The 18,559-nt window shown below is 33.1% G+C and overlaps 11 protein-coding genes and 1 pseudogene across 11 annotated transcripts; 5 read left to right on the top strand and 7 right to left on the bottom strand. All coding sequences in view use genetic code 6, as the record gives it.

Moving 5' to 3' along the window:
* Positions 1 to 21: 21 nt before the first annotated feature.
* Positions 22 to 1,203, top strand: SS50377_20316 (uncharacterized protein; the record flags this gene model as incomplete). Its single annotated transcript, XM_067904259.1, has 1 exon — positions 22 to 1,203. One exon carries the CDS (start codon positions 22 to 24, stop codon positions 1,201 to 1,203), a length of 1,182 nt encoding a protein of 393 aa, XP_067767741.1.
* A 9-nt stretch (positions 1,204 to 1,212) lies between these two features.
* Positions 1,213 to 1,851, bottom strand: SS50377_20315 (Methyltransferase; the record flags this gene model as incomplete). Its single annotated transcript, XM_067904258.1, has 1 exon — positions 1,213 to 1,851. One exon carries the CDS (start codon positions 1,849 to 1,851, stop codon positions 1,213 to 1,215), a length of 639 nt encoding a protein of 212 aa, XP_067767740.1.
* Positions 1,852 to 1,966: 115 nt separating this feature from the next.
* On the top strand, positions 1,967 to 2,665 carry SS50377_20314 (RNA recognition motif-containing protein; the record flags this gene model as incomplete). Its single annotated transcript, XM_067904257.1, has 1 exon — positions 1,967 to 2,665. The coding sequence occupies one exon, from the start codon at positions 1,967 to 1,969 to the stop codon at positions 2,663 to 2,665; it is 699 nt and encodes a 232-aa protein (XP_067767739.1).
* A 6-nt stretch (positions 2,666 to 2,671) lies between these two features.
* SS50377_20313 (UBA-like domain-containing protein) lies at positions 2,672 to 2,977 on the bottom strand (the record flags this gene model as incomplete). The annotated part of the gene is made up of 1 exon (XM_067904256.1): positions 2,672 to 2,977. One exon carries the CDS (start codon positions 2,975 to 2,977, stop codon positions 2,672 to 2,674), a length of 306 nt encoding a protein of 101 aa, XP_067767738.1.
* Positions 2,978 to 3,031: 54 nt separating this feature from the next.
* On the top strand, positions 3,032 to 4,516 carry SS50377_20312 (uncharacterized protein; the record flags this gene model as incomplete). The annotated part of the gene is made up of 1 exon (XM_067904255.1): positions 3,032 to 4,516. The coding sequence occupies one exon, from the start codon at positions 3,032 to 3,034 to the stop codon at positions 4,514 to 4,516; it is 1,485 nt and encodes a 494-aa protein (XP_067767737.1).
* A 634-nt stretch (positions 4,517 to 5,150) lies between these two features.
* On the bottom strand, positions 5,151 to 5,873 carry SS50377_20311 (Exosome complex exonuclease RRP4; the record flags this gene model as incomplete). Its single annotated transcript, XM_067904254.1, has 1 exon — positions 5,151 to 5,873. The coding sequence occupies one exon, from the start codon at positions 5,871 to 5,873 to the stop codon at positions 5,151 to 5,153; it is 723 nt and encodes a 240-aa protein (XP_067767736.1).
* A 53-nt stretch (positions 5,874 to 5,926) lies between these two features.
* SS50377_20310 (uncharacterized protein) lies at positions 5,927 to 6,238 on the bottom strand (the record flags this gene model as incomplete). Its single annotated transcript, XM_067904253.1, has 1 exon — positions 5,927 to 6,238. The coding sequence occupies one exon, from the start codon at positions 6,236 to 6,238 to the stop codon at positions 5,927 to 5,929; it is 312 nt and encodes a 103-aa protein (XP_067767735.1).
* A 240-nt stretch (positions 6,239 to 6,478) lies between these two features.
* On the bottom strand, positions 6,479 to 7,336 carry SS50377_20309 (B-box Zinc finger domain-containing protein; the record flags this gene model as incomplete). The annotated part of the gene is made up of 1 exon (XM_067904252.1): positions 6,479 to 7,336. One exon carries the CDS (start codon positions 7,334 to 7,336, stop codon positions 6,479 to 6,481), a length of 858 nt encoding a protein of 285 aa, XP_067767734.1.
* Positions 7,337 to 7,806: 470 nt separating this feature from the next.
* On the top strand, positions 7,807 to 8,505 carry SS50377_20308 (Ubiquitin carboxyl-terminal hydrolase family protein; the record flags this gene model as incomplete). Its single annotated transcript, XM_067904251.1, has 1 exon — positions 7,807 to 8,505. One exon carries the CDS (start codon positions 7,807 to 7,809, stop codon positions 8,503 to 8,505), a length of 699 nt encoding a protein of 232 aa, XP_067767733.1.
* Positions 8,506 to 8,509: 4 nt separating this feature from the next.
* SS50377_20307 (uncharacterized protein) lies at positions 8,510 to 9,085 on the bottom strand (the record flags this gene model as incomplete). The annotated part of the gene is made up of 1 exon (XM_067904250.1): positions 8,510 to 9,085. One exon carries the CDS (start codon positions 9,083 to 9,085, stop codon positions 8,510 to 8,512), a length of 576 nt encoding a protein of 191 aa, XP_067767732.1.
* A 7-nt stretch (positions 9,086 to 9,092) lies between these two features.
* On the top strand, positions 9,093 to 9,887 carry SS50377_20306 (uncharacterized protein; the record flags this gene model as incomplete). The annotated part of the gene is made up of 1 exon (XM_067904249.1): positions 9,093 to 9,887. The coding sequence occupies one exon, from the start codon at positions 9,093 to 9,095 to the stop codon at positions 9,885 to 9,887; it is 795 nt and encodes a 264-aa protein (XP_067767731.1).
* Positions 9,888 to 10,620: 733 nt separating this feature from the next.
* Positions 10,621 to 16,506, bottom strand: SS50377_20305 (Transmembrane domain-containing protein; annotated as a pseudogene).
* Positions 16,507 to 18,559: the final 2,053 nt, after the last annotated feature.

The following is an 18,559-nucleotide window of genomic DNA, read 5'->3' as shown; positions in this document are numbered from 1 at the left end:
GCTATTTCCAATAAATAAACGATGACAGAGCCCCTGCCTACCAAATCTCTTGTTATCAGCCTCACAAAATATATTTTGCTTCACTAGTAGTTACTGTAAGAGCTTAATCTCGAACCAATTGATCCGAGTTTCATCCAATAAATAAAAGATCTAAATCGTAGATCCACACAATCCATATAGAATGCACAGTTATTCCTGCACACACCAGACTCTATGCTCTCCCAGAAAGATCTATCTGAGAATTACGAGATCTTGCAACAAAAATACCGTGCGATTCAGCTCCGTTTAGAGGCCAAAACCAACGCTCTAGAGGCACGGAATCGTGCCAAAACGGAATCAGCCGACTCGCAAAACTCCAAATTGGCAGAGCAGAGAAGCCAACTCAAACTTGCGCTAGGGGCAGTTGCCGAATACAAGGAAATCACGAATTTGCTCCAAACCGAAAATGCGCGTTTAAAACACGATTTTGAGGCATTGAAAGAAAAGAGTTTGAGTACAATTAAGGCCGATTAGCGCAATCAACCAGTGGCGATTTTGCGGCCTCCGCCGTTCACGTAATCGTTCGACGAAGACGTTTTCGTTCTAAAAAATACTCACTTGGAAAGTGTCGGAGAGCAATTTGTGACGGCGTAGAAACAGTAGAAAGAAAGCGCAAAAGTATCAGATAATTAATCTAATTCTTAATAAAATTATCAATAGCAAGATCCGAACCCATCGATCAACGACTTCAACTCTGAAGATAACTTGCCTACACAGCTATGCCAATTAAAAAATATATATGAAGAATAATTAAACTCCAAGAATATATAAATTGCAGATTTAAAAAACTAAATAAATCGTTTCAAATCATTACTAGATGATAGGGCCTGCAAGGCAGAATGTGGTGAATTCCCACAAATAAATTTGAAAATACCTAAAAAATTTATAGAAATATAAACTCAAAATGATAAAATGAGATAACGGATAAACGAATTCAATTTGATATTTGAGGAATTGATAGAAGCACGATATTTCGGTTAAACAATCGAGTAGGTAAAGCAACAAGTCGAAATTGAGAGAAATGAACTAGCATAATTACAGAAGCAAAAATAGAGTCTTCAGAATATTTTAACAGGAATTGAATCGAAAATTATTGATTTGCCAAACAAGAGCTTCAGTTTAGTGAAGAAAAACGCCAGTTTTATACCGGTAGTTTTAGATTGAAATGATTCATCACTTCTTACCTTTCTTGGTCGTATCCACGACTTCGCCACGCTTTCTGCAAACATACACAAAGTGGCAATCATCGCCTTGAACCTGTCCCTCCAGGAGTTTGGGACGTGGTGCCTCTCTGACATCAACATCCCAGTCTAAGCCTTCATTTTGCAGATATTACAGTCTCATGTCAGGCTTGCCGTAAGAAACGCAGATATAGACACCTTAGTTCTTCAAAGCCCCAAGAGTGTTCTCTAAGAGCTTTTGAGCTCTATCAGCAGCACCTTCACCGCAAAGGATAGAATCTAAAGTTGCTTTATCAAAAACTATATCATAATTTGCTGGGAATGACATAGATAGACAGTCCATTCTACTAAATTCAATGGTTTTCCTATCTTAAATAAGGGTTTGCATACGTTTAACTGATGCCTCAGATATATCAATAGATGTAATATCTTTGACGTTAAGATCCGCATCATCATAAAGATCAAAAGGAAACTCAGAGGTTCCGTTGCCAATAACTAATACTTTAGATGTAGGAGGGAATAGATCTCTAATGAGGGGTTTTAAGTCGCTAAAACGCTGATACCATTCAAAAGGTTAAGTATCTGCACGATAGCGTTCCTCCCAATATTCAGGTAAATGATATGATGCCATTTTGCGGAAGTAAATTTTACATGATTATATTATTAATTATATAATATTTGTAATAAATTAGACTAATTAATAACAAAATATCAATTTAAAGCTAATTAATATTTTTCCACTTTAAATGAAATACGAATCCCATAGAGATAAGAAAGAAACACCAAAGGAGCCAAGGTAAAATTTTTCATTGTCTTAAACTTTAGGTGAGAGATTATAAGATTAACCTATCGTTGTTTAAAATGAGTAATAAGATTGCAAAGAATCAGACAATATCCAAAACGAAGAAAATACTCAAAAGATTATACATAATAAGCCTATCCCTAAAGACTCAAAAACAGCTATTGTATCATTTAGATATTAAGGGTCTCCACCGGATGTTACAGAAACTGTTATCTATAAGGTTCTGTAATAGTATATTAAAAAAAATAAACTCGTTCAGTAGCCTAGAATTTTTAAACACAAGTTTTATGTGGATTTTGAATAAGTTCCAGATCTGGTTCTTCTTAAAGAAAAGTTTTAAGATTTCTTCCCAAAAACATAAGTATTCTCTCACTACGATGTTCCGAATAAACAAGATCTGAATACTGTATATCTTGGTAGAATTTTAGGTATCGATATTAATTTACTCAAAGATGCATGCAGAGAATTGTTAGATGATTAACCTGTCTCTGTTAGAATACCACAAAAAGACGGAAAACCTAAGTAGTTTGGCTATTTAGAGTTCACAAACAGAGAAGCTGCCAGATTTGCTGTTACTAAGTTTGATGGATTAAATATTGGCCTTACTGATGGTATAAGAGCAGTTTTACTTATAGAAGATTGAAGTGAGTCACTCAGGATAGTTTACATATGTTTAATAACATTCTTTCATCTAAGTATATTATTTCTCTTTTAGTTAAAATAAAACAGGATAATCAGGAGTAATAAATTAATGAATTTATTCATCCTAAATTTATACTGATTTTTTAAGCTGAATGTTATCTGATATGACACTCTACCTAATTTATTCATCTATCTCTGCGTAATATAACATTTCAGCTTATTATATATCACCATAACAAAGCTCTAAATAGTGAATGGCTTATTCTATATCTGCTCCAGTCTTTTACATAAACTCATCTAGTTATTATTCCATTTTATATCAGTTTAGACTAAGATATTATTATATTAAATAATATTATAATTAAAAATGGAAGCTAAAAAACTTCTAGATTAAGTTTTAGATCTCCAGTCATCAGATTCAATATATATTTCAGAAACAAACTCAGAATCTTACTTAACTACGCTAGAACTATCGCAATCCACATCTTTTTTCGTCCTTCCTTAAACCTCCTCGTTCGCTATAAAATTCCCATAATTTGACCTATGGTTAGCCAATAATTTTGCAATCCATAACAATATCCTTATAGATTTCAAATTCCCTGATAACTTTACAGAAATCCTTCTTTTAAAATTAGATGAAATTTCACATATCATAATTAGATATAATAACATTATTTTGCTTTAATTTACTACTGGAAAACTTGATAATTTTATATTAAATACTATATCTTATGGAATGTTAGTTTCGGGTTAAATTTTTGACAAAATCGCAAACTCTTAGTTTTCATTTCTAGAATCACTTCCAAGTGAAGCTACATTAATTGTATTAAATTCTTTGTTCTTAGTAAACGAATTTGAGAAAGCTATAGTCGCAGTAAAACATGTGGAAATTGACACTTTATGTGCGCATTTGACATATTTAAGGCCATAAATCTGCCCGAATTTTGGTATAATTTTCTACGAATGCTGTAGAATAAATAATATTTCATTGTTATATGATTATTAGAATATAATAATTGAAACCTGTGTTGCGAATATCGAATTTGGATGTTTGGAGTTTGTTGGGGAGGCAGGAGTAGAATATTTCAGTTAAATTTGCGATGTTTCATTCGTTTTCAAGCTTTTCACATTATTTCCAGAGAGGTAACTCGTGTAATAGAAATTTGTTAAATTTGTAGAATTGTTAATTGCAGAAGGTGATTTTGAGAGCATTGCACGCATAGATTTTAGTTTAATTCAAAGTATTATATACCAATTATCTTGCATCTAGTTAGAGTTCTTTTAAAAACTGATATAACTATATTTTGATGATAAATTTAACTAGTTTAAAGAGTAGGCACTTTACCCTTTTGTGCTAGCTGGTATCACAAACTAAGTCAGTTTGAGTGCTAGATTTTTAGAACGATTCACATAAAACCTTCAGTTACCTATTGATAAATTTTAGAATATTTTCTGTCTTTTTATCCAGAAAAAATACACCTAGTTGATCAAGTTTATCGATATCAAAGGCTACATATTTTACATATTCAAAAACAAGTAAAATGTAACTATTATCACCAATTTTGCTGAGATAATTCCGTTTTTACGTCCCTAGAATATGTTTATCTATCCAGATCTCTACAAAAATGAATTACTTCTCACGAGATGTGCTTAACATTCTTTAAATAGCTCACTGCCAATCGATAATCCATGTCCAGTATGCCTGAATTAAATTAGCTAATTAATAATTCTTTAATGCTCACATTAACTGTGTTAAGAATGTTTGGCACAGATATCAGACTGCCCAATTTGTCGAGCAGAGATAGTCAAATTTAGTTATGCTGGTGATATTTATGAAAATATTGAGAAGTGATGAATAGGAGATTGTGTTAGTATATTGTAGATATTGAATATTATGAATCGGATATATAACTGCCTTTAGTAGATAATTTTATTAGCTATAATATATTTGGGGCTATTAGAAAATTATATATGAATTCTTCGAATTAAATTATAATATACGCTTACTTATATTATTTAAAGAGAAATTTAGCTGTATTTAGTTTAATTCGTAAAAGGTTTTAAAATTGGTTTACATTTTTAATCAATAGTAAAGTATCCTTACAGTGAAAAGTAATTAATATCTTACTAATGAAAAGTTCATTTATTAAATAGCATAAATTTATTAATAACATATAATAATCATTATAAATATATTTTTATTCCAGTTTTTAATAATAAGTACTTATTATATAAACTTTTGCTTTAAATAATATTCATTTTTAAATTTCATGAGAAGGTATATGCGTTTAATAAAGTTATCTTATATTATATAATACACCAAACTATATTTGATATTAACGTTTATTGTTCATATGCTATATCAATTATTAATAACTCAAATACTATTATAATATATAAATATGTGATGACAGAAAAAACTAATATATTTTATATATTTAAAACGAACATTTGTAAATTATTGTAATCACTTAAGAAAAATACATTCACTCTTCAAATATTATGTCTTCTGTTAGCTACAAATTTGAATGTATAGTATAGTAAACTCTTTGAATACATCTAATTACAATTAACATTTCCTCATCAGTATAATCTTAAATTCTTTAGTCTATAACGCTATTAGATTCACCTGAAAAATCTGTTTAACCACTAACCCAAATCCATCCGTTTCTCCCTACAAGTACACGGACACCGTCTTACTGATATACATTTCTCAGGCTAGCTACTTACCATGATACACCACAAACTAGATATCCATGAGATAATTTTCCCATTTGTTCTGATCTTGCATTTAATTAAATACCTTGAATATTCCGAACTTCAGCAGCAATAACTTCATTTTCTGCTAACCATGCTCTTTAGTGAGATTCATCAGCTGAATTTTTTATTCTTAGTAAACCAGGTAAATGTAAAGAATCAATATTAATTGATCCTTTTTAAACTGCACCCAGCTCTATTGACCATGCACCTAATCTAAGTGAGTGAACTCTACCTATAATAAAATCGCGAGTATCTGGTATATAAAAGTAGTTATTTTGGTGTTATATGGTATAGTGCTTTTATTCATTTAATAATACCCCAGTTTGCTATGTAAAGTAGTATTCTCCAGATTATATAATATTTTCGCCTATAATAATATTAGTAGGCAGTTCTAACCTGTCTCCAGGCATTATAGAGTTTATTTATAGATTCCTGAATGTTTCTTTCATTTAGAAAGAAAAAGGAAAATGATACTTTAGATTAAATAATAATATGAAAATTATCACTTGGAAATGCCAGTTCTATCTTTAACAAGATGAAGTAACTTTCTTGATGATTCTACAATACTATTGTATGCCATTTCTGTATCTCTGATTGTTTTTTCATATTCGGCACGAGACTAAACTTTTTGTTATAAAGCTGTGTCAACATCCTTCAGACGTTCTTTTAAAATTGAGATATCACGCTCAAATTTAATTTTATCTTCTTAATGTTGAACAATCTCATGATCTAATACAGCTTTATGTTCTCTTAAACGATCTATTAAATCTACCAGTTCTGAATTACATTAGTTAAGATCAGACTAATTTTACATTTTGAAATTGTTTAAAGCGGTGATTTTTTATTAAGTATATTTGATATAATAATATAATATGATATTCAATTATATTATAATGATTACAATATAATATTATTATATTTATAAAGCTTTACGTTTATATATTCCCTTTAATGTTGTCTAATATTTAATAGCTTCTCAATAACACTAGAGACATGGATTTGCACTTGCTACAAATGTCCTAATTTGGTAAAATGAGAAATTAAAATTAATTTTTCACTCCCCAACATCCTAAATCGCCAAATAAAGCCCTTCAATCCCCTCAATGAACCTCTGTAAATTTCCTAAATCGAGGCATATTTCAGGCATAGCCTTGACCTCATTTTCAACCTCAATAACCTCCTCAATAACCTCTTTTTCGCCCTTAAAAGCGCTTATTTTTTCGAAATTTTTCATGAAAAAATCAATCGCAAACGCGAGTTTTTGCCCCAAAACCTCACCAGTTTCTCCTGTTAAAATAGCACTATTTTTGCACTAAATAAGTGTTTACCGGGCAAGCTGATTTTGCTATTAAAATTAAATTAAAAACTATTATTTTTAGGCTAATTTTTGCGTAAATTTAACATTTTAGGACTCCAAATTTTATAGAATTTACTGTTTTTTGCTTATCAGAAGTGCTATTAATTCGTCAAAATTTGCGGTTGTTTTTGTATGAATTTCACCAAAAGATGATGCTAAGTCATCAAGTTTTTCGGTCAAAATTTCATTCATTTTTTGAATATTTGGGGTGGCCTTGTATAAGGCTGACTCAGCATGAAGGAGCTCAGATTGGACAATTTCGAAGGCTTCTGGAAGTGTCTAATTAGCGTGTTATTTGTGGTTCTGCATAAAGCACTCTGAGCAAATTAGTTCCTAGCACTCTGCGCAAAGCAGAGTAACATGATTATTATGTTTTCTACACTTGATTGGGGTGAAAAATTAGTCTTTCTAATTTTACACTCTTTAGTGCTTTTTTGTGAGCTTATTTTGATGGATAAGGAGGTCGCAATGATTACAAAGGTACCCACTACACTACATACAATATGTTGTAGATTGGTTCTCTTCACACGAATCGCAAATATGGGATTTCTGCATTTTATTCAAAGCCAGTTATAATATATTAAAAATTAAATAATTATATTAAAACTAAACTCTAAATACTTATCTAAATGATTGAATTCGGAGGAGGAAATGTTTACGATAAATATATTTTAATTAATTTTACACTATTTATTATATTATATAAATTATATATTTTAGGTTAAAATAATTTAATAATGCTTTTAATCGCAATCTCTATTGGATTTTTTATCTCCTTCACTGCTTCAATATTTAGTTTCATTTACTATTACATTTATCAGTATTTCATTAGTTTAATTATCGGAATTATATTTATCTTAATTGCTCTGATGTATTGCATCTTGTTTATAGTAAAAGAATTGTAAAAGAACATGGCAAAACATATCAAAGTAAATAATATTATTAAAATAACTGCTGAAGATTCTATATTCGCAACAACTTTTGAATAGGAATGATCTCCTACGTGTAACTTTTAACTATAAGTAATGAACTAGAGTAATAAATTTTTTGAGAATATATAGTTTTTTATTCGTATATTAAAAGAATTCTTTTTAAGTTTTATTGTGCTATGTTTAAATAACATTATATTATATAATTAATTCTATATAAAATTATAGTGGGTGACTTGTGAAAATACACCAGAGGTATTCTAGGCATATTTCTCAGACCTAGGATTCGATACGAGCGTGGTTGATATATATGACGAATCCCAGAATGCTAACGTCTTGATAGGAATCTTCAATTGGGATCTTCGTGATAAAATAGTGTAAGACTTCCAATAAACTCAGGTAAATACCATACAGTAGACTATTGAGAACGCATGCGCCGACATTGCTATCCTTCACTCTCTATTTTCCCAGGGCAAGTCTAACAAGCAGCTAGGGCAGATATTCGCAACTAGGTCTATCCAGAGTGTCGGGCAAATTGAGCAACTCCATGTAAAACACGCCGGCGCCCACGAGAAGATTCGCATTAGGAAGAATGCACTGAGGGATTCATCCGCTAGCGCCGACTCGCCCCCGCGACAGTCGTACCACTACATCGCGCTCGCACTTCAGGACGGTAGGCTGGTCCTCTACGATGGTCTTCAAAAGCACGCTCTTTCCAGACCAGCCGACACCACGCTCGTCTAGGCCGGGCTGGAGATGGTCGACGTGCAGTGGCTGGGAGTTGAGTTTATATGATTCCTCACTCGAACTCCGCAAACTCGAACTGGACCAGCAGGTCGCCGAAGTCGTACGGCCGGGCCTCCAGCTGCTCGAAGTTCTTCAGGTGCACACTAATGCAGAAGTTGACCAGCTGCACGTAGCTGGCCTGGACCTGTTCCGCCTCGAATGCGCTGAAGTTGGCCAGCACGTTGTAGTTGAACCGAAGGAACTAGTTCTGGATCGACACTGCGCGCGAGCTCTGGATCGTGGCATGGAGCGAGTCGAGTGCGGTGCTGGGCGGGATCAGCTGGATCACCCCCTTCGACACCTGGCTGATCTTCGCGAAGCTCTGCTCGTTGAGCACGTGCACCAGCCGTGCCAGCTGCGGCCCGTCCAGAAGCCGGCTCAGCTGCTTGGACTGCGCGTGGAAGTGGCCGCTCCTCGGCTCTAGGGCGAAGAGGTCCAGCATCGCGAGGCACTTCCCGCAGCTCACCCTGTCGAGCTGGAGCAGGAACGGCAGCACCGTTCCCTCGTCCAGGTGCCGCTGAAGCTCCGCCGGGTCCCGCGCGAATACCGTTGCCAGCTCCTCCGCCCTCTGCGAGCGGAACTCGTGCATCTGCTGCATGACCAGGCCGTGCCTCGCGATTTCAGCGAACTGCTGCGTCCGGAGCGCCGTCTTGAGCATCTTCCGCACGAAGAACACGTACGCCTGGAATGGGTGCTGCGTGAACTGCTTCAGAACGTCGAGGTCGATGTTGTTCAGCTGCTGGTCTAAGTGCCGCGAGTCAGCCAGCGCCTGGCCAAAGAGCACCAGCTTGAGCTGCTCGAGCACGTTGACCTCTGGCGCGAACGTGTACCTGCCGTCCACGGTCTCTAGGCAGAAGGCGCCCAGCTTCTGGCAGAGCCGGATCAGGCCCAGCACCTGGCTCCAGGACAGCACGAACTCCTCATAGAGCACGCACGGGCCCACTAAAAGCTCCCGGGCGCTCTCGCAGTGCAGAAATATCTGTGATCTTATCGTTGAGCAGTGTTGGAAATTTTGCTCAGATTACTGTTATTTTGTAACGAAAAACGTATAGGAATTTAATTAATTCGATTAAAGAAGTGGTTATGACGAATTTTAGTAGATTTATATTGGTATTTTCAATAATTAAGTCGTATAAAATTAATAAAAGCTGAGATGCAAACTTTGCGAAGTTGGACTTTATTATACCCAATTATTGCTTACATATAAAAGGGAGTATATTATTTTGTTTGCCGAATAGAAGATGATTATTGATCAAATTGTACTGAATATTAATAGTTTGATAATCATAATAGATGATATATAGATGTAAATATTAATGGGAATCAAATATTAAGATTGCCATGTTCTTTTGGGTTGGTTTTATTATTCTAGGTGCTTTTACTATCTGTGATGTGATGAAAATAGGTAATATAAAGAAATTAAATCTATAGAATATATAGAAAGTCGAGAGAATAAAACTGTAGATTGGTTGTTTCTACTGAGGTACTAACTACAAGATTCGAGATCCCTAACCATGATATTGTAAAAATACGAATCGTGAACTATATAATAAATTGGAGAATTTGTATAATAAAATTTGTTGCAAACAACATTTTAAACAGTACCTGTATATAGAGAATATAATTAAATACCTGTTCAAACTATTTACATTTGAAAAGTACGTTATTATCCATAATATCAATAGACATAGCATCTGATTTCTTACTTGATGCTAATCTTAACTGAAATTACAATTTAATTAGTAAGTGTTTAAAATTATTTACATAACATTAAATCTATATTATTCCTAGTTAGATTGTTTGTTTAGTGCAGATAATATATAAGTTTGTAATATATGACCATAAATACATATAAGACTCTAAAAAAATTAAAACAATATTATTTTTAAGGATTGATTAGGAAATAACTAATAAATGTATATGGAACGAAAATGGGATAACTAATTGCATACTATAGGCAATTTGGTTGAGTATTAAAAAAGCTCATTTTTGATAAAATGTGATAGTTATTTAATAATATACTATTATATTGATATTTTAATAATGTTAAAAATTATATGAAGTAAATTAATCAATTAAACTCTAAGTAATATTAATTTCTCACTTAACAACATTATAGGATACTCATTAATCTGCATTTATAAGATGAGAATCTGATAGTTCGGATAATCCTGATAAATTTACCATGTTATTCAATTTAGTTGGATTTGGTTTGGGTTTTGGAAGTTTTGGTTTGACGTAGTCTGATAGACTTACACTACTTATACTCGCTGGATCTTAAATTTTAGGTTAAATAAATTAAATTTCTTAGCCAGTTTCATTATCAATACAAATAAAATCATCCATATTAGTTGGCAAAAATGTATTTTTAATATTCTTTTTTCTAATAAATGTCTTCAATGAGTTCGGATTTATACTTCTTATGCCGTTCATATCATTATACTCTTACCTTTATAATAATTTCATCTTAATAAATGGCATCATAAAAGATTTTTTTTCTTATTTTTAGTTTATTTCCTGATTAAATTTTTCGAAAGAATGATTCATAATACGGTAATATAGAACTAAAGAAACGAAAACAACTATAAACATAACAATACAAAAAACCATAGGATAAATAGACTATGGGTAGAAGTTTTAACCTTACTTCACGCCAATAGAAAGCGCGTCTATAATTTCCACCCAGACTGCCGATGTCACCATGTTAAATGTGACGGCTAGGGGCGAAATGAACATGAGCGTGACGGGCATGAGTACGTTCATGATCACTACCAAAGTGACCGCAATCATGAAGCTATCCTGCTGAGTGGACACAGATTCAATTATTTCTTTGAAGTTGAGCAGTGTGTGGAAAAAATACAGCAAAAAGAAAGCGAAGCCCAGTCGCATCATAACCTGGATCTCCGAGTAGGAGCCTAGGATTTTCTGCAGGAACAGGATCTGGGACGCCTGGCAGAGCGTGGCGAACATGGTCTCGAAGATCGCCAGAATGAGCGTAAGCACGGACTCCTCGGTCAGCATGTACGGATTGGTAAAAACATCCTTGAAGGCCGTCTGCAAGACGTAGTACAGGGGGAGCGCGACTGCGACAAAGAGCAGCAGCATCTGGGAAAACTTGTACTTCATCTTCAGAATGAACGTAAACAGCAGCATGGAAAATGGCGCTGAGAAGCACTTGAAGATGGTCTGGGACACGGACATCGCTTCTGGTAATAATAAATATACAGTAATCTGGAACAAGAAGTCCAGCCCCGCCCCGAACAGGAACATGAAGAAATCTGTATAACTATGATAGTAAAATTTGTCTAAATTTGGAGCCTATAGGAAGAACAGCAGGAAGGCAAATGGGAATGAGCCGAGACTTAAAGAGGCAGAGTAAAGATATATATCATCCACGTACGCGTCCTATAGCGCAACACAAAGAGCTATTATTTGACAAAAGAAAACTCCACAAAATATCTTGAAAAACTCACGTACTATTCTGTTGATGTTAATTTTAAATTTGTATCTGAATAGCTTTAGCTTGTGTTGTTATCCTAAAGATACTGCAAGTATTGCTGCTATAATTAATAGTAAAAGTAAAAGCAGCCAAAGATAATGAAGATGATTTGGTGTCTTACCAATACAAAGTTGATCTACCATGTGAAAACCAGTAGCACAAGTATTACAAATAAAAGATCCACCTATTTCTTTATGACAGATACCAGTTTCTTACATTTCTTTTGATATTTCACAGCATAAAAAGTTTTGACATTAAATAAAATTATTTTTGCATTAATCGCAATATACACCTGTGAATGAATCAGCACATTTTAAACATAATTTTTATCCTGTAATAGCATTTTATAAGCAATCTCCAGAGTAAAGCATTTCATATTTTGCCAATTATATCCAGCATGTGAAATTCATTAATATATATTCAGAGCTGCATTCAATACAAAATTATTCATCGAAAAATAAATATCCTTCTTTACAAATTGATTCATCTTAACAAATAAATTCGCTTTCATATAAGGATATACAATTTCCAGACATAAAACTTAACGGAACGTAGCACTAATCATCATATTATACGTGTCCGGATTCACAAACTTGACATTACAGAAGAGCCATGTCCTATTAACAAGATTAACATACCTAATCTGAATATTCACCACAAATTCCATCCGGTGTGTCTTACAACACCAAACATCTTCCTCCTATTAGAGTATACCCAGATTCACATGTTTAACAATTGTTTGTAAAAGAGTACCCAGGCGAACATGACACACATTTAATGCTCGGACCTTAGTACCAGCAATCACCTTATTCACAAATTATACATTTTTTATAACAGCCTTCCCCAAGCACAACAGAAACGTCTACTGGCAACATTGACTAATCTAGCCACCCATCCTCGCACAACTTGCACTCATTATCGACATTGAGCTTAAAACCGTCTACACAAAGCTGACAACCTGGAAGTCGATATCCAATATGACATTCACTACAAATGATCACAACTTAGCTATAACCAAAGGAGATTTAACAGATTCCGTGGCAGGTCATACTGGATACCTTACAGTCTTAAAAACATCGGTCATCTAGAAAATTTGCATTCTAAGAACAAGCTTCGCAAATGGGTCCTCCGTAGCCTTCGTAGCAGTCACATAATGGTTTTTGTTCGACGGTGCAGACTCCGCCCTCGTGCTGCCTTATCTCGAGACACGAGCCGTTGGGCTGCATCTGGAAGTTCGGATAGCACGAGGAGCAGATCGGCGTTGGCGACTCGTAGCACTCGCCGTTGCGGCAGAAGGGCAGCTTGCAGGCCGGGTAGCACTACTCGGCGATGAGGTACTCGCCTTCGTTGCACGACAGGCAGACGACCGCCCCGGCCACCCTGACGCACTCGGTCCCCGGGATCAGCGGCTGGCAGTGGCCTTCGTGGAGCACGAACCCCTCCCGGCAGTTCTTGCACTGCGACAGCTCGGCGCCGTTGTGGCAGGCCGAGCACACGACGGTGTGCTGGTAGTAGAAGCAGGTGCCGTAGTCGCAAGTATCGCAAACTCTTAAGCACTGTTCCTAATATTTTTGATATCCAGTTATACAACCTTAACAAATAGATGCTAAATCATACCCCTCTGTACAATTTTGACAGAATACTCCACCTTTCTTGAAATAGCAGTCCCCATTACACGTTTCGCACTTTTATAAACAATCCGTTCCGACCATAACATATCCTAAGTCACAAATTTAACAATCGGGACCCGAAAATGTAGGATAGCAAGACGAGCACTCAATATTATTATAATCATTAAAATATCAATCTCCATTACACTTTTGACATTTTAAGTAGCACACGCCATTCTTATTAATGCTGAGAGTATCACAATCTTGGCATCGATCTCCGCTATAATTTGGTTTGCAGCCAGAACATGTATTCAAAGTAGATCCAGCGATATGAATTTTTGTAAACTAAACGCCTGGATTGCACTTAAATTGGCGATCTATATATTCACAAGCTAAACATCCCAAAATACAGCTATCCTTTACTGATATACCACTAGGACACTTCTTCAAAATTGATGCTAGATTTACCAGCTCAGTTTCGAACGCTATATATACTATATTAGTACGCGGCACGTGTGTATATAGAATCAACTGTGTTAGAGCGCAATACTCTAGACAGTCTCCAGTATATAACTGGTTTGGATAAGCACAACTACACTAAGGGCCTTCGCATGTATTATCAAATAACGTCGTTTTGCATGCATTTACGTCATCTCTACATTCAAAAAAAGTCATAATTAAGGTATTTCCAACCATGTTTACACATAATTCCAGTCTAACTACATTTTCCATTGACTATAGTATTACACCGAAAACACGTATTTTAAATTAAAATATTATCGAAAAAACATTAGCATGTTCCATTTATACATTATTCCTTATTATCACATGGTTTAATTAAATCGAAACTACAATCATAATCTTAACAACCATCAGAAGTTTAATATCCATTAAAGTAAATACAGCCTTAGCCGAGAATCCAGTTTCCATTAATACAATTTGATTATGTGCATTCTTTGTAGCACATTGATTTATTGCTAGCAAGTTCGAAGCCAACTTGGCATTTAGTGCAAAAAGTTGAATTATCCTCTTTATAAAAATACGTTCCATTCGGGGTACTAAATATCTTATAACATACATTTTCGACTATGTCAAATTCTGGAATACATGAACTGCAATCAGAATCTATTATATTTTTAAAGCATTAACATACTTCATCAATTATACACTAACCATAAATACAATTAATTTTCGAGCATTCAGGAATACATTGTTGTTAATTCTAGGAAAGTACAAAATGAATATCGCACGACAGACATTTACTTATTCCATGTTAATCAAAACAATTTCCGTTGGAATTTGGTATTTTGTGGTGACAGGTTTCTTCAAAAAATACAAAATCGGATTCACAATCAATACAATTAGGTATTTAATAATTAGTATCACAAGAAACACAAATTTTGGAGTCATCATCCATAATATGACAACCAGTACCTTTATAATCTATGCAAATTTTCAAACAATGGTAATTAAGCTCTTCATATCCAGATATACAACTTTTACAATTAGGGATGAGAAATCCATTTATGCATGAAATACATTTTACCTCCGTGTCAGTAAGATAGCATATACACGTTCTTTATTAACTTATTAAAAACATTATTTTTATATGAAAATGTAATCCTTTGCACAATCTGAGCATCCAGGCATTTGAAATCTAATGTTACAGCTATCACAAACATAGGCACCATTTGATTGTATTAAGCAATTTTACCCAAAACAAACATCAGAATTACAAGGTAGTAAACATTCTGAACCTTTTTCAACAAAATCTTTTTTACATATTGAGCAAAATGGCATTGTATAATTATTATAAAACTCTTTACAATAAATTAATCCATTTTTAATCCAACAAAATCCTTTATCCTTATTCGCTATTTCATAGAAAAGAAAGTCAACTAAAGTGAAATCTGGTTTACAGTCTCGACATTCTGGCATTTAAAATCCATCATCACATAATGCACATTTGTATGTGGCACTAGTTAGCATAAAACATCCTATTCCGTGACATTTAATGGAAGGACAACTCGGATAGCAAATTTCCTTATATTCTATAAACTTATATTTACATGATATGCATTCTGGAAGATTATAGATATGTAAGCAACTTGAACAAATAATATATGTTGACTTCAACCAACAGTCACCTTTATCAATGTTTGTTATTTCATAACAAACTTTATCAACCTCCTTATGGTCAGTGATACATACCTTACAATCAGGAACTTTACAATTATATAAACAACTAAAACAATGATTTTAGTTAGAAGCAATTTTAATACAATCGTCTCTACAATCTTTACATGCGGGATAACAAATATTATTATATTCTTTATACTCATCTATACAGTTCATACAAAGAGGAACTTACTTATTATTTAAACATTATATGCATTCATAACCAGAATCAATTATCCTACATTCACCTAATTCTGGATGGGTAATCTCTCGGCAGATACCTTTTATATTAATAGATATATTTTGCTTGCAAAAACAGGTTTCGTTAAGGCAGATTCCGAACTATCCACATTTACCAAAAATACACGAGTCTGTTTTATTACATTTTGCTTGATTTCCAGATTCAGAAGTTACATTTACATTACATACACATATATCATTAATGCAATTACCTTAAATACAGGTCCTACCTTAAATACACGACCTCCCACACTAATAAGTGTCCCCAAGTACTTAATCACATTAACTGCTACATCCTTCACAATGTTTTATTTGACACAATTCTCCTGAATATCTTTTAGCACATTAGCACATACCTGGGATACACTTTCCTCCATTTTAACATGAGTTGGGATTACAGTAAATTTCACACAAGGGACCTTTATATCCACTCTTACATACAGGTATTTTATCCCAGAATGTCCAGGAGCCTTAACAATCCATTTGGCATAGATTTTGTCCGCTCTTAGGTTAAAAATGATTTTTTGTTATATTACCTGATATTAACTCAGTATTATCAGTATTAAATCCAATATAAGATTCATATTAACAATGAGAACTTTAAAAAACATATTTAAATCTAGGAAAGTCATTATTTATTCCTTTAGTATAATAATATTCTGATGCATCATACTATGGGAGCGCTTCCATAAACTTTTTTTCTCTAAGGTTTGAAAATGTTAATGAAATTTCTGAATTAGTATTATACGTGAATCTATTAAGTTGAATCCCATACATAAGCTTATATTATGGTGATTATCTTAATCCACTCTGAACCCCATTCGGCTAAAATGCTTCCATTGTAGTAGAATTTATATACATACCAACATATAGAAAGTTAGAAATTTAATTATTCTCTTCATCATTAAGTACTAAAAATTAATATGATACAAGTTATCCTAATGTTGGTATCAATATATCATAACTTAAATGAATATTTTTTATAATACAATATTTCATTGTGTACGCTAGTACTGTAATAGTCATATGATAATTATGCTCTTTAACTTCTACATCACCATTAAAGACTATATTTTTATATGTGTCATGCGATAAATTTTATCCTAAAATAAACCATGAGGAATTACTATATTCCTGCTCCGCAAGCATTTATATGGTTATGTTTTCAAATTTGTTTTAACTAGAATTTTAGGCTAAGACACCATAATCAGAGGATGTACCTATCGCCAATGATAAATTAAAAGAAATTATACAATTATTAATGGTCATTTAATCTGAATTGGTTATAAATGCATTATATATACTAATATGTACTGGTTGGCACTTAAATCAAAAAGAAATATGAATAAGAAAAGAAATTATTCCATTTTTTGCATCTTATATTACAGGTTACATCTATATTTTTATGGTGAAGTATTCTATTTTTCGTTAAAATATATGATACTAAACTTAATATTTGAACTTATAGAATATTAAGCTACTCCTGTAATAAAAATAATACCTGTGCTGGTATATTGTAGATCCAGTGTTGTATAAAATGAGCATGATAAAATATTAGAATATTAAAGTTATTAAGCAACTGTTGAGTAATTACCAATCTAAAATTTGCTTATATTTACAACGAAAGACGTATTTTGAATAGTAATTTAATTAACAGAACCAGAAAAAAAGAAAATTAATTAAAATTATCAAATTATAGACTTAATTTTAGTTTTATATATGATTAAATAATCTTTACACCCAACATGCTTGGTATAAAAGCTACTTGGTCTAAATATGACGAACTAATATATATTATTGCTATTAATACTAGCTACTATAATATCATTCCATTAGGTATGTCCTTCGATATAAGGAAAATATTTTTTAATTAAGGATTTACTGAATCTTGCTACGTAATATTCATATATATTTGATATTGCTTAATTGAAGTTTTAAAAGCATTTGAAATTACAGATATTGTCAGCTAGTCTGATAAAATATTTTTAAAATTAGTACGAATAGTAATGTTATTCGAAAACATCGCTAAATTTTATTAACAAAATGCTGTATAGTAACCATTTATTGGATTGTCTGATTGAAAAGAAGATATAAATGTGGAATTTTCTAATTAAAAAGTAAACGTATTTACGAATGAAACATTTAGTAGTTATCTGGTTAAAGTCGTTGTAAGAGATATAGTAGCACAAAGATTTGTGATTTTTGCATAGACTTTATTTCCCAATAAGAATATTTATTATGGAGATGATCCTCCTACTGAAACGGTACATTACATTGACACCTTACTTACAGTTCCCTCCATATTATATGATAACCCATAAAAATTTGTCATAGTAGCACTTTCAAATGAAGCAAATCTAAGAGCCATATTACTTAGCACACCTGAAAATTTACTAAACAATGAACTTTCTGCTTCAGATATATTTAGCTTTATCCATCGAATAATCCTTAAAAATTTGGTATTTTTTACAAAGAATCAGTAATATAAATATCATTTTCAAGTTAATAACTATCAGTAGGATATAAACATAGTAGT

Source organism: Spironucleus salmonicida, chromosome 1 (genome assembly GCF_000497125.1).
Source record: "Spironucleus salmonicida strain ATCC 50377 chromosome 1, whole genome shotgun sequence".
In the NCBI taxonomy this organism is placed as follows: domain Eukaryota; phylum Fornicata; order Diplomonadida; family Hexamitidae; genus Spironucleus; species Spironucleus salmonicida.
This window is presented reverse-complemented; position numbering and strand designations above follow the sequence as displayed.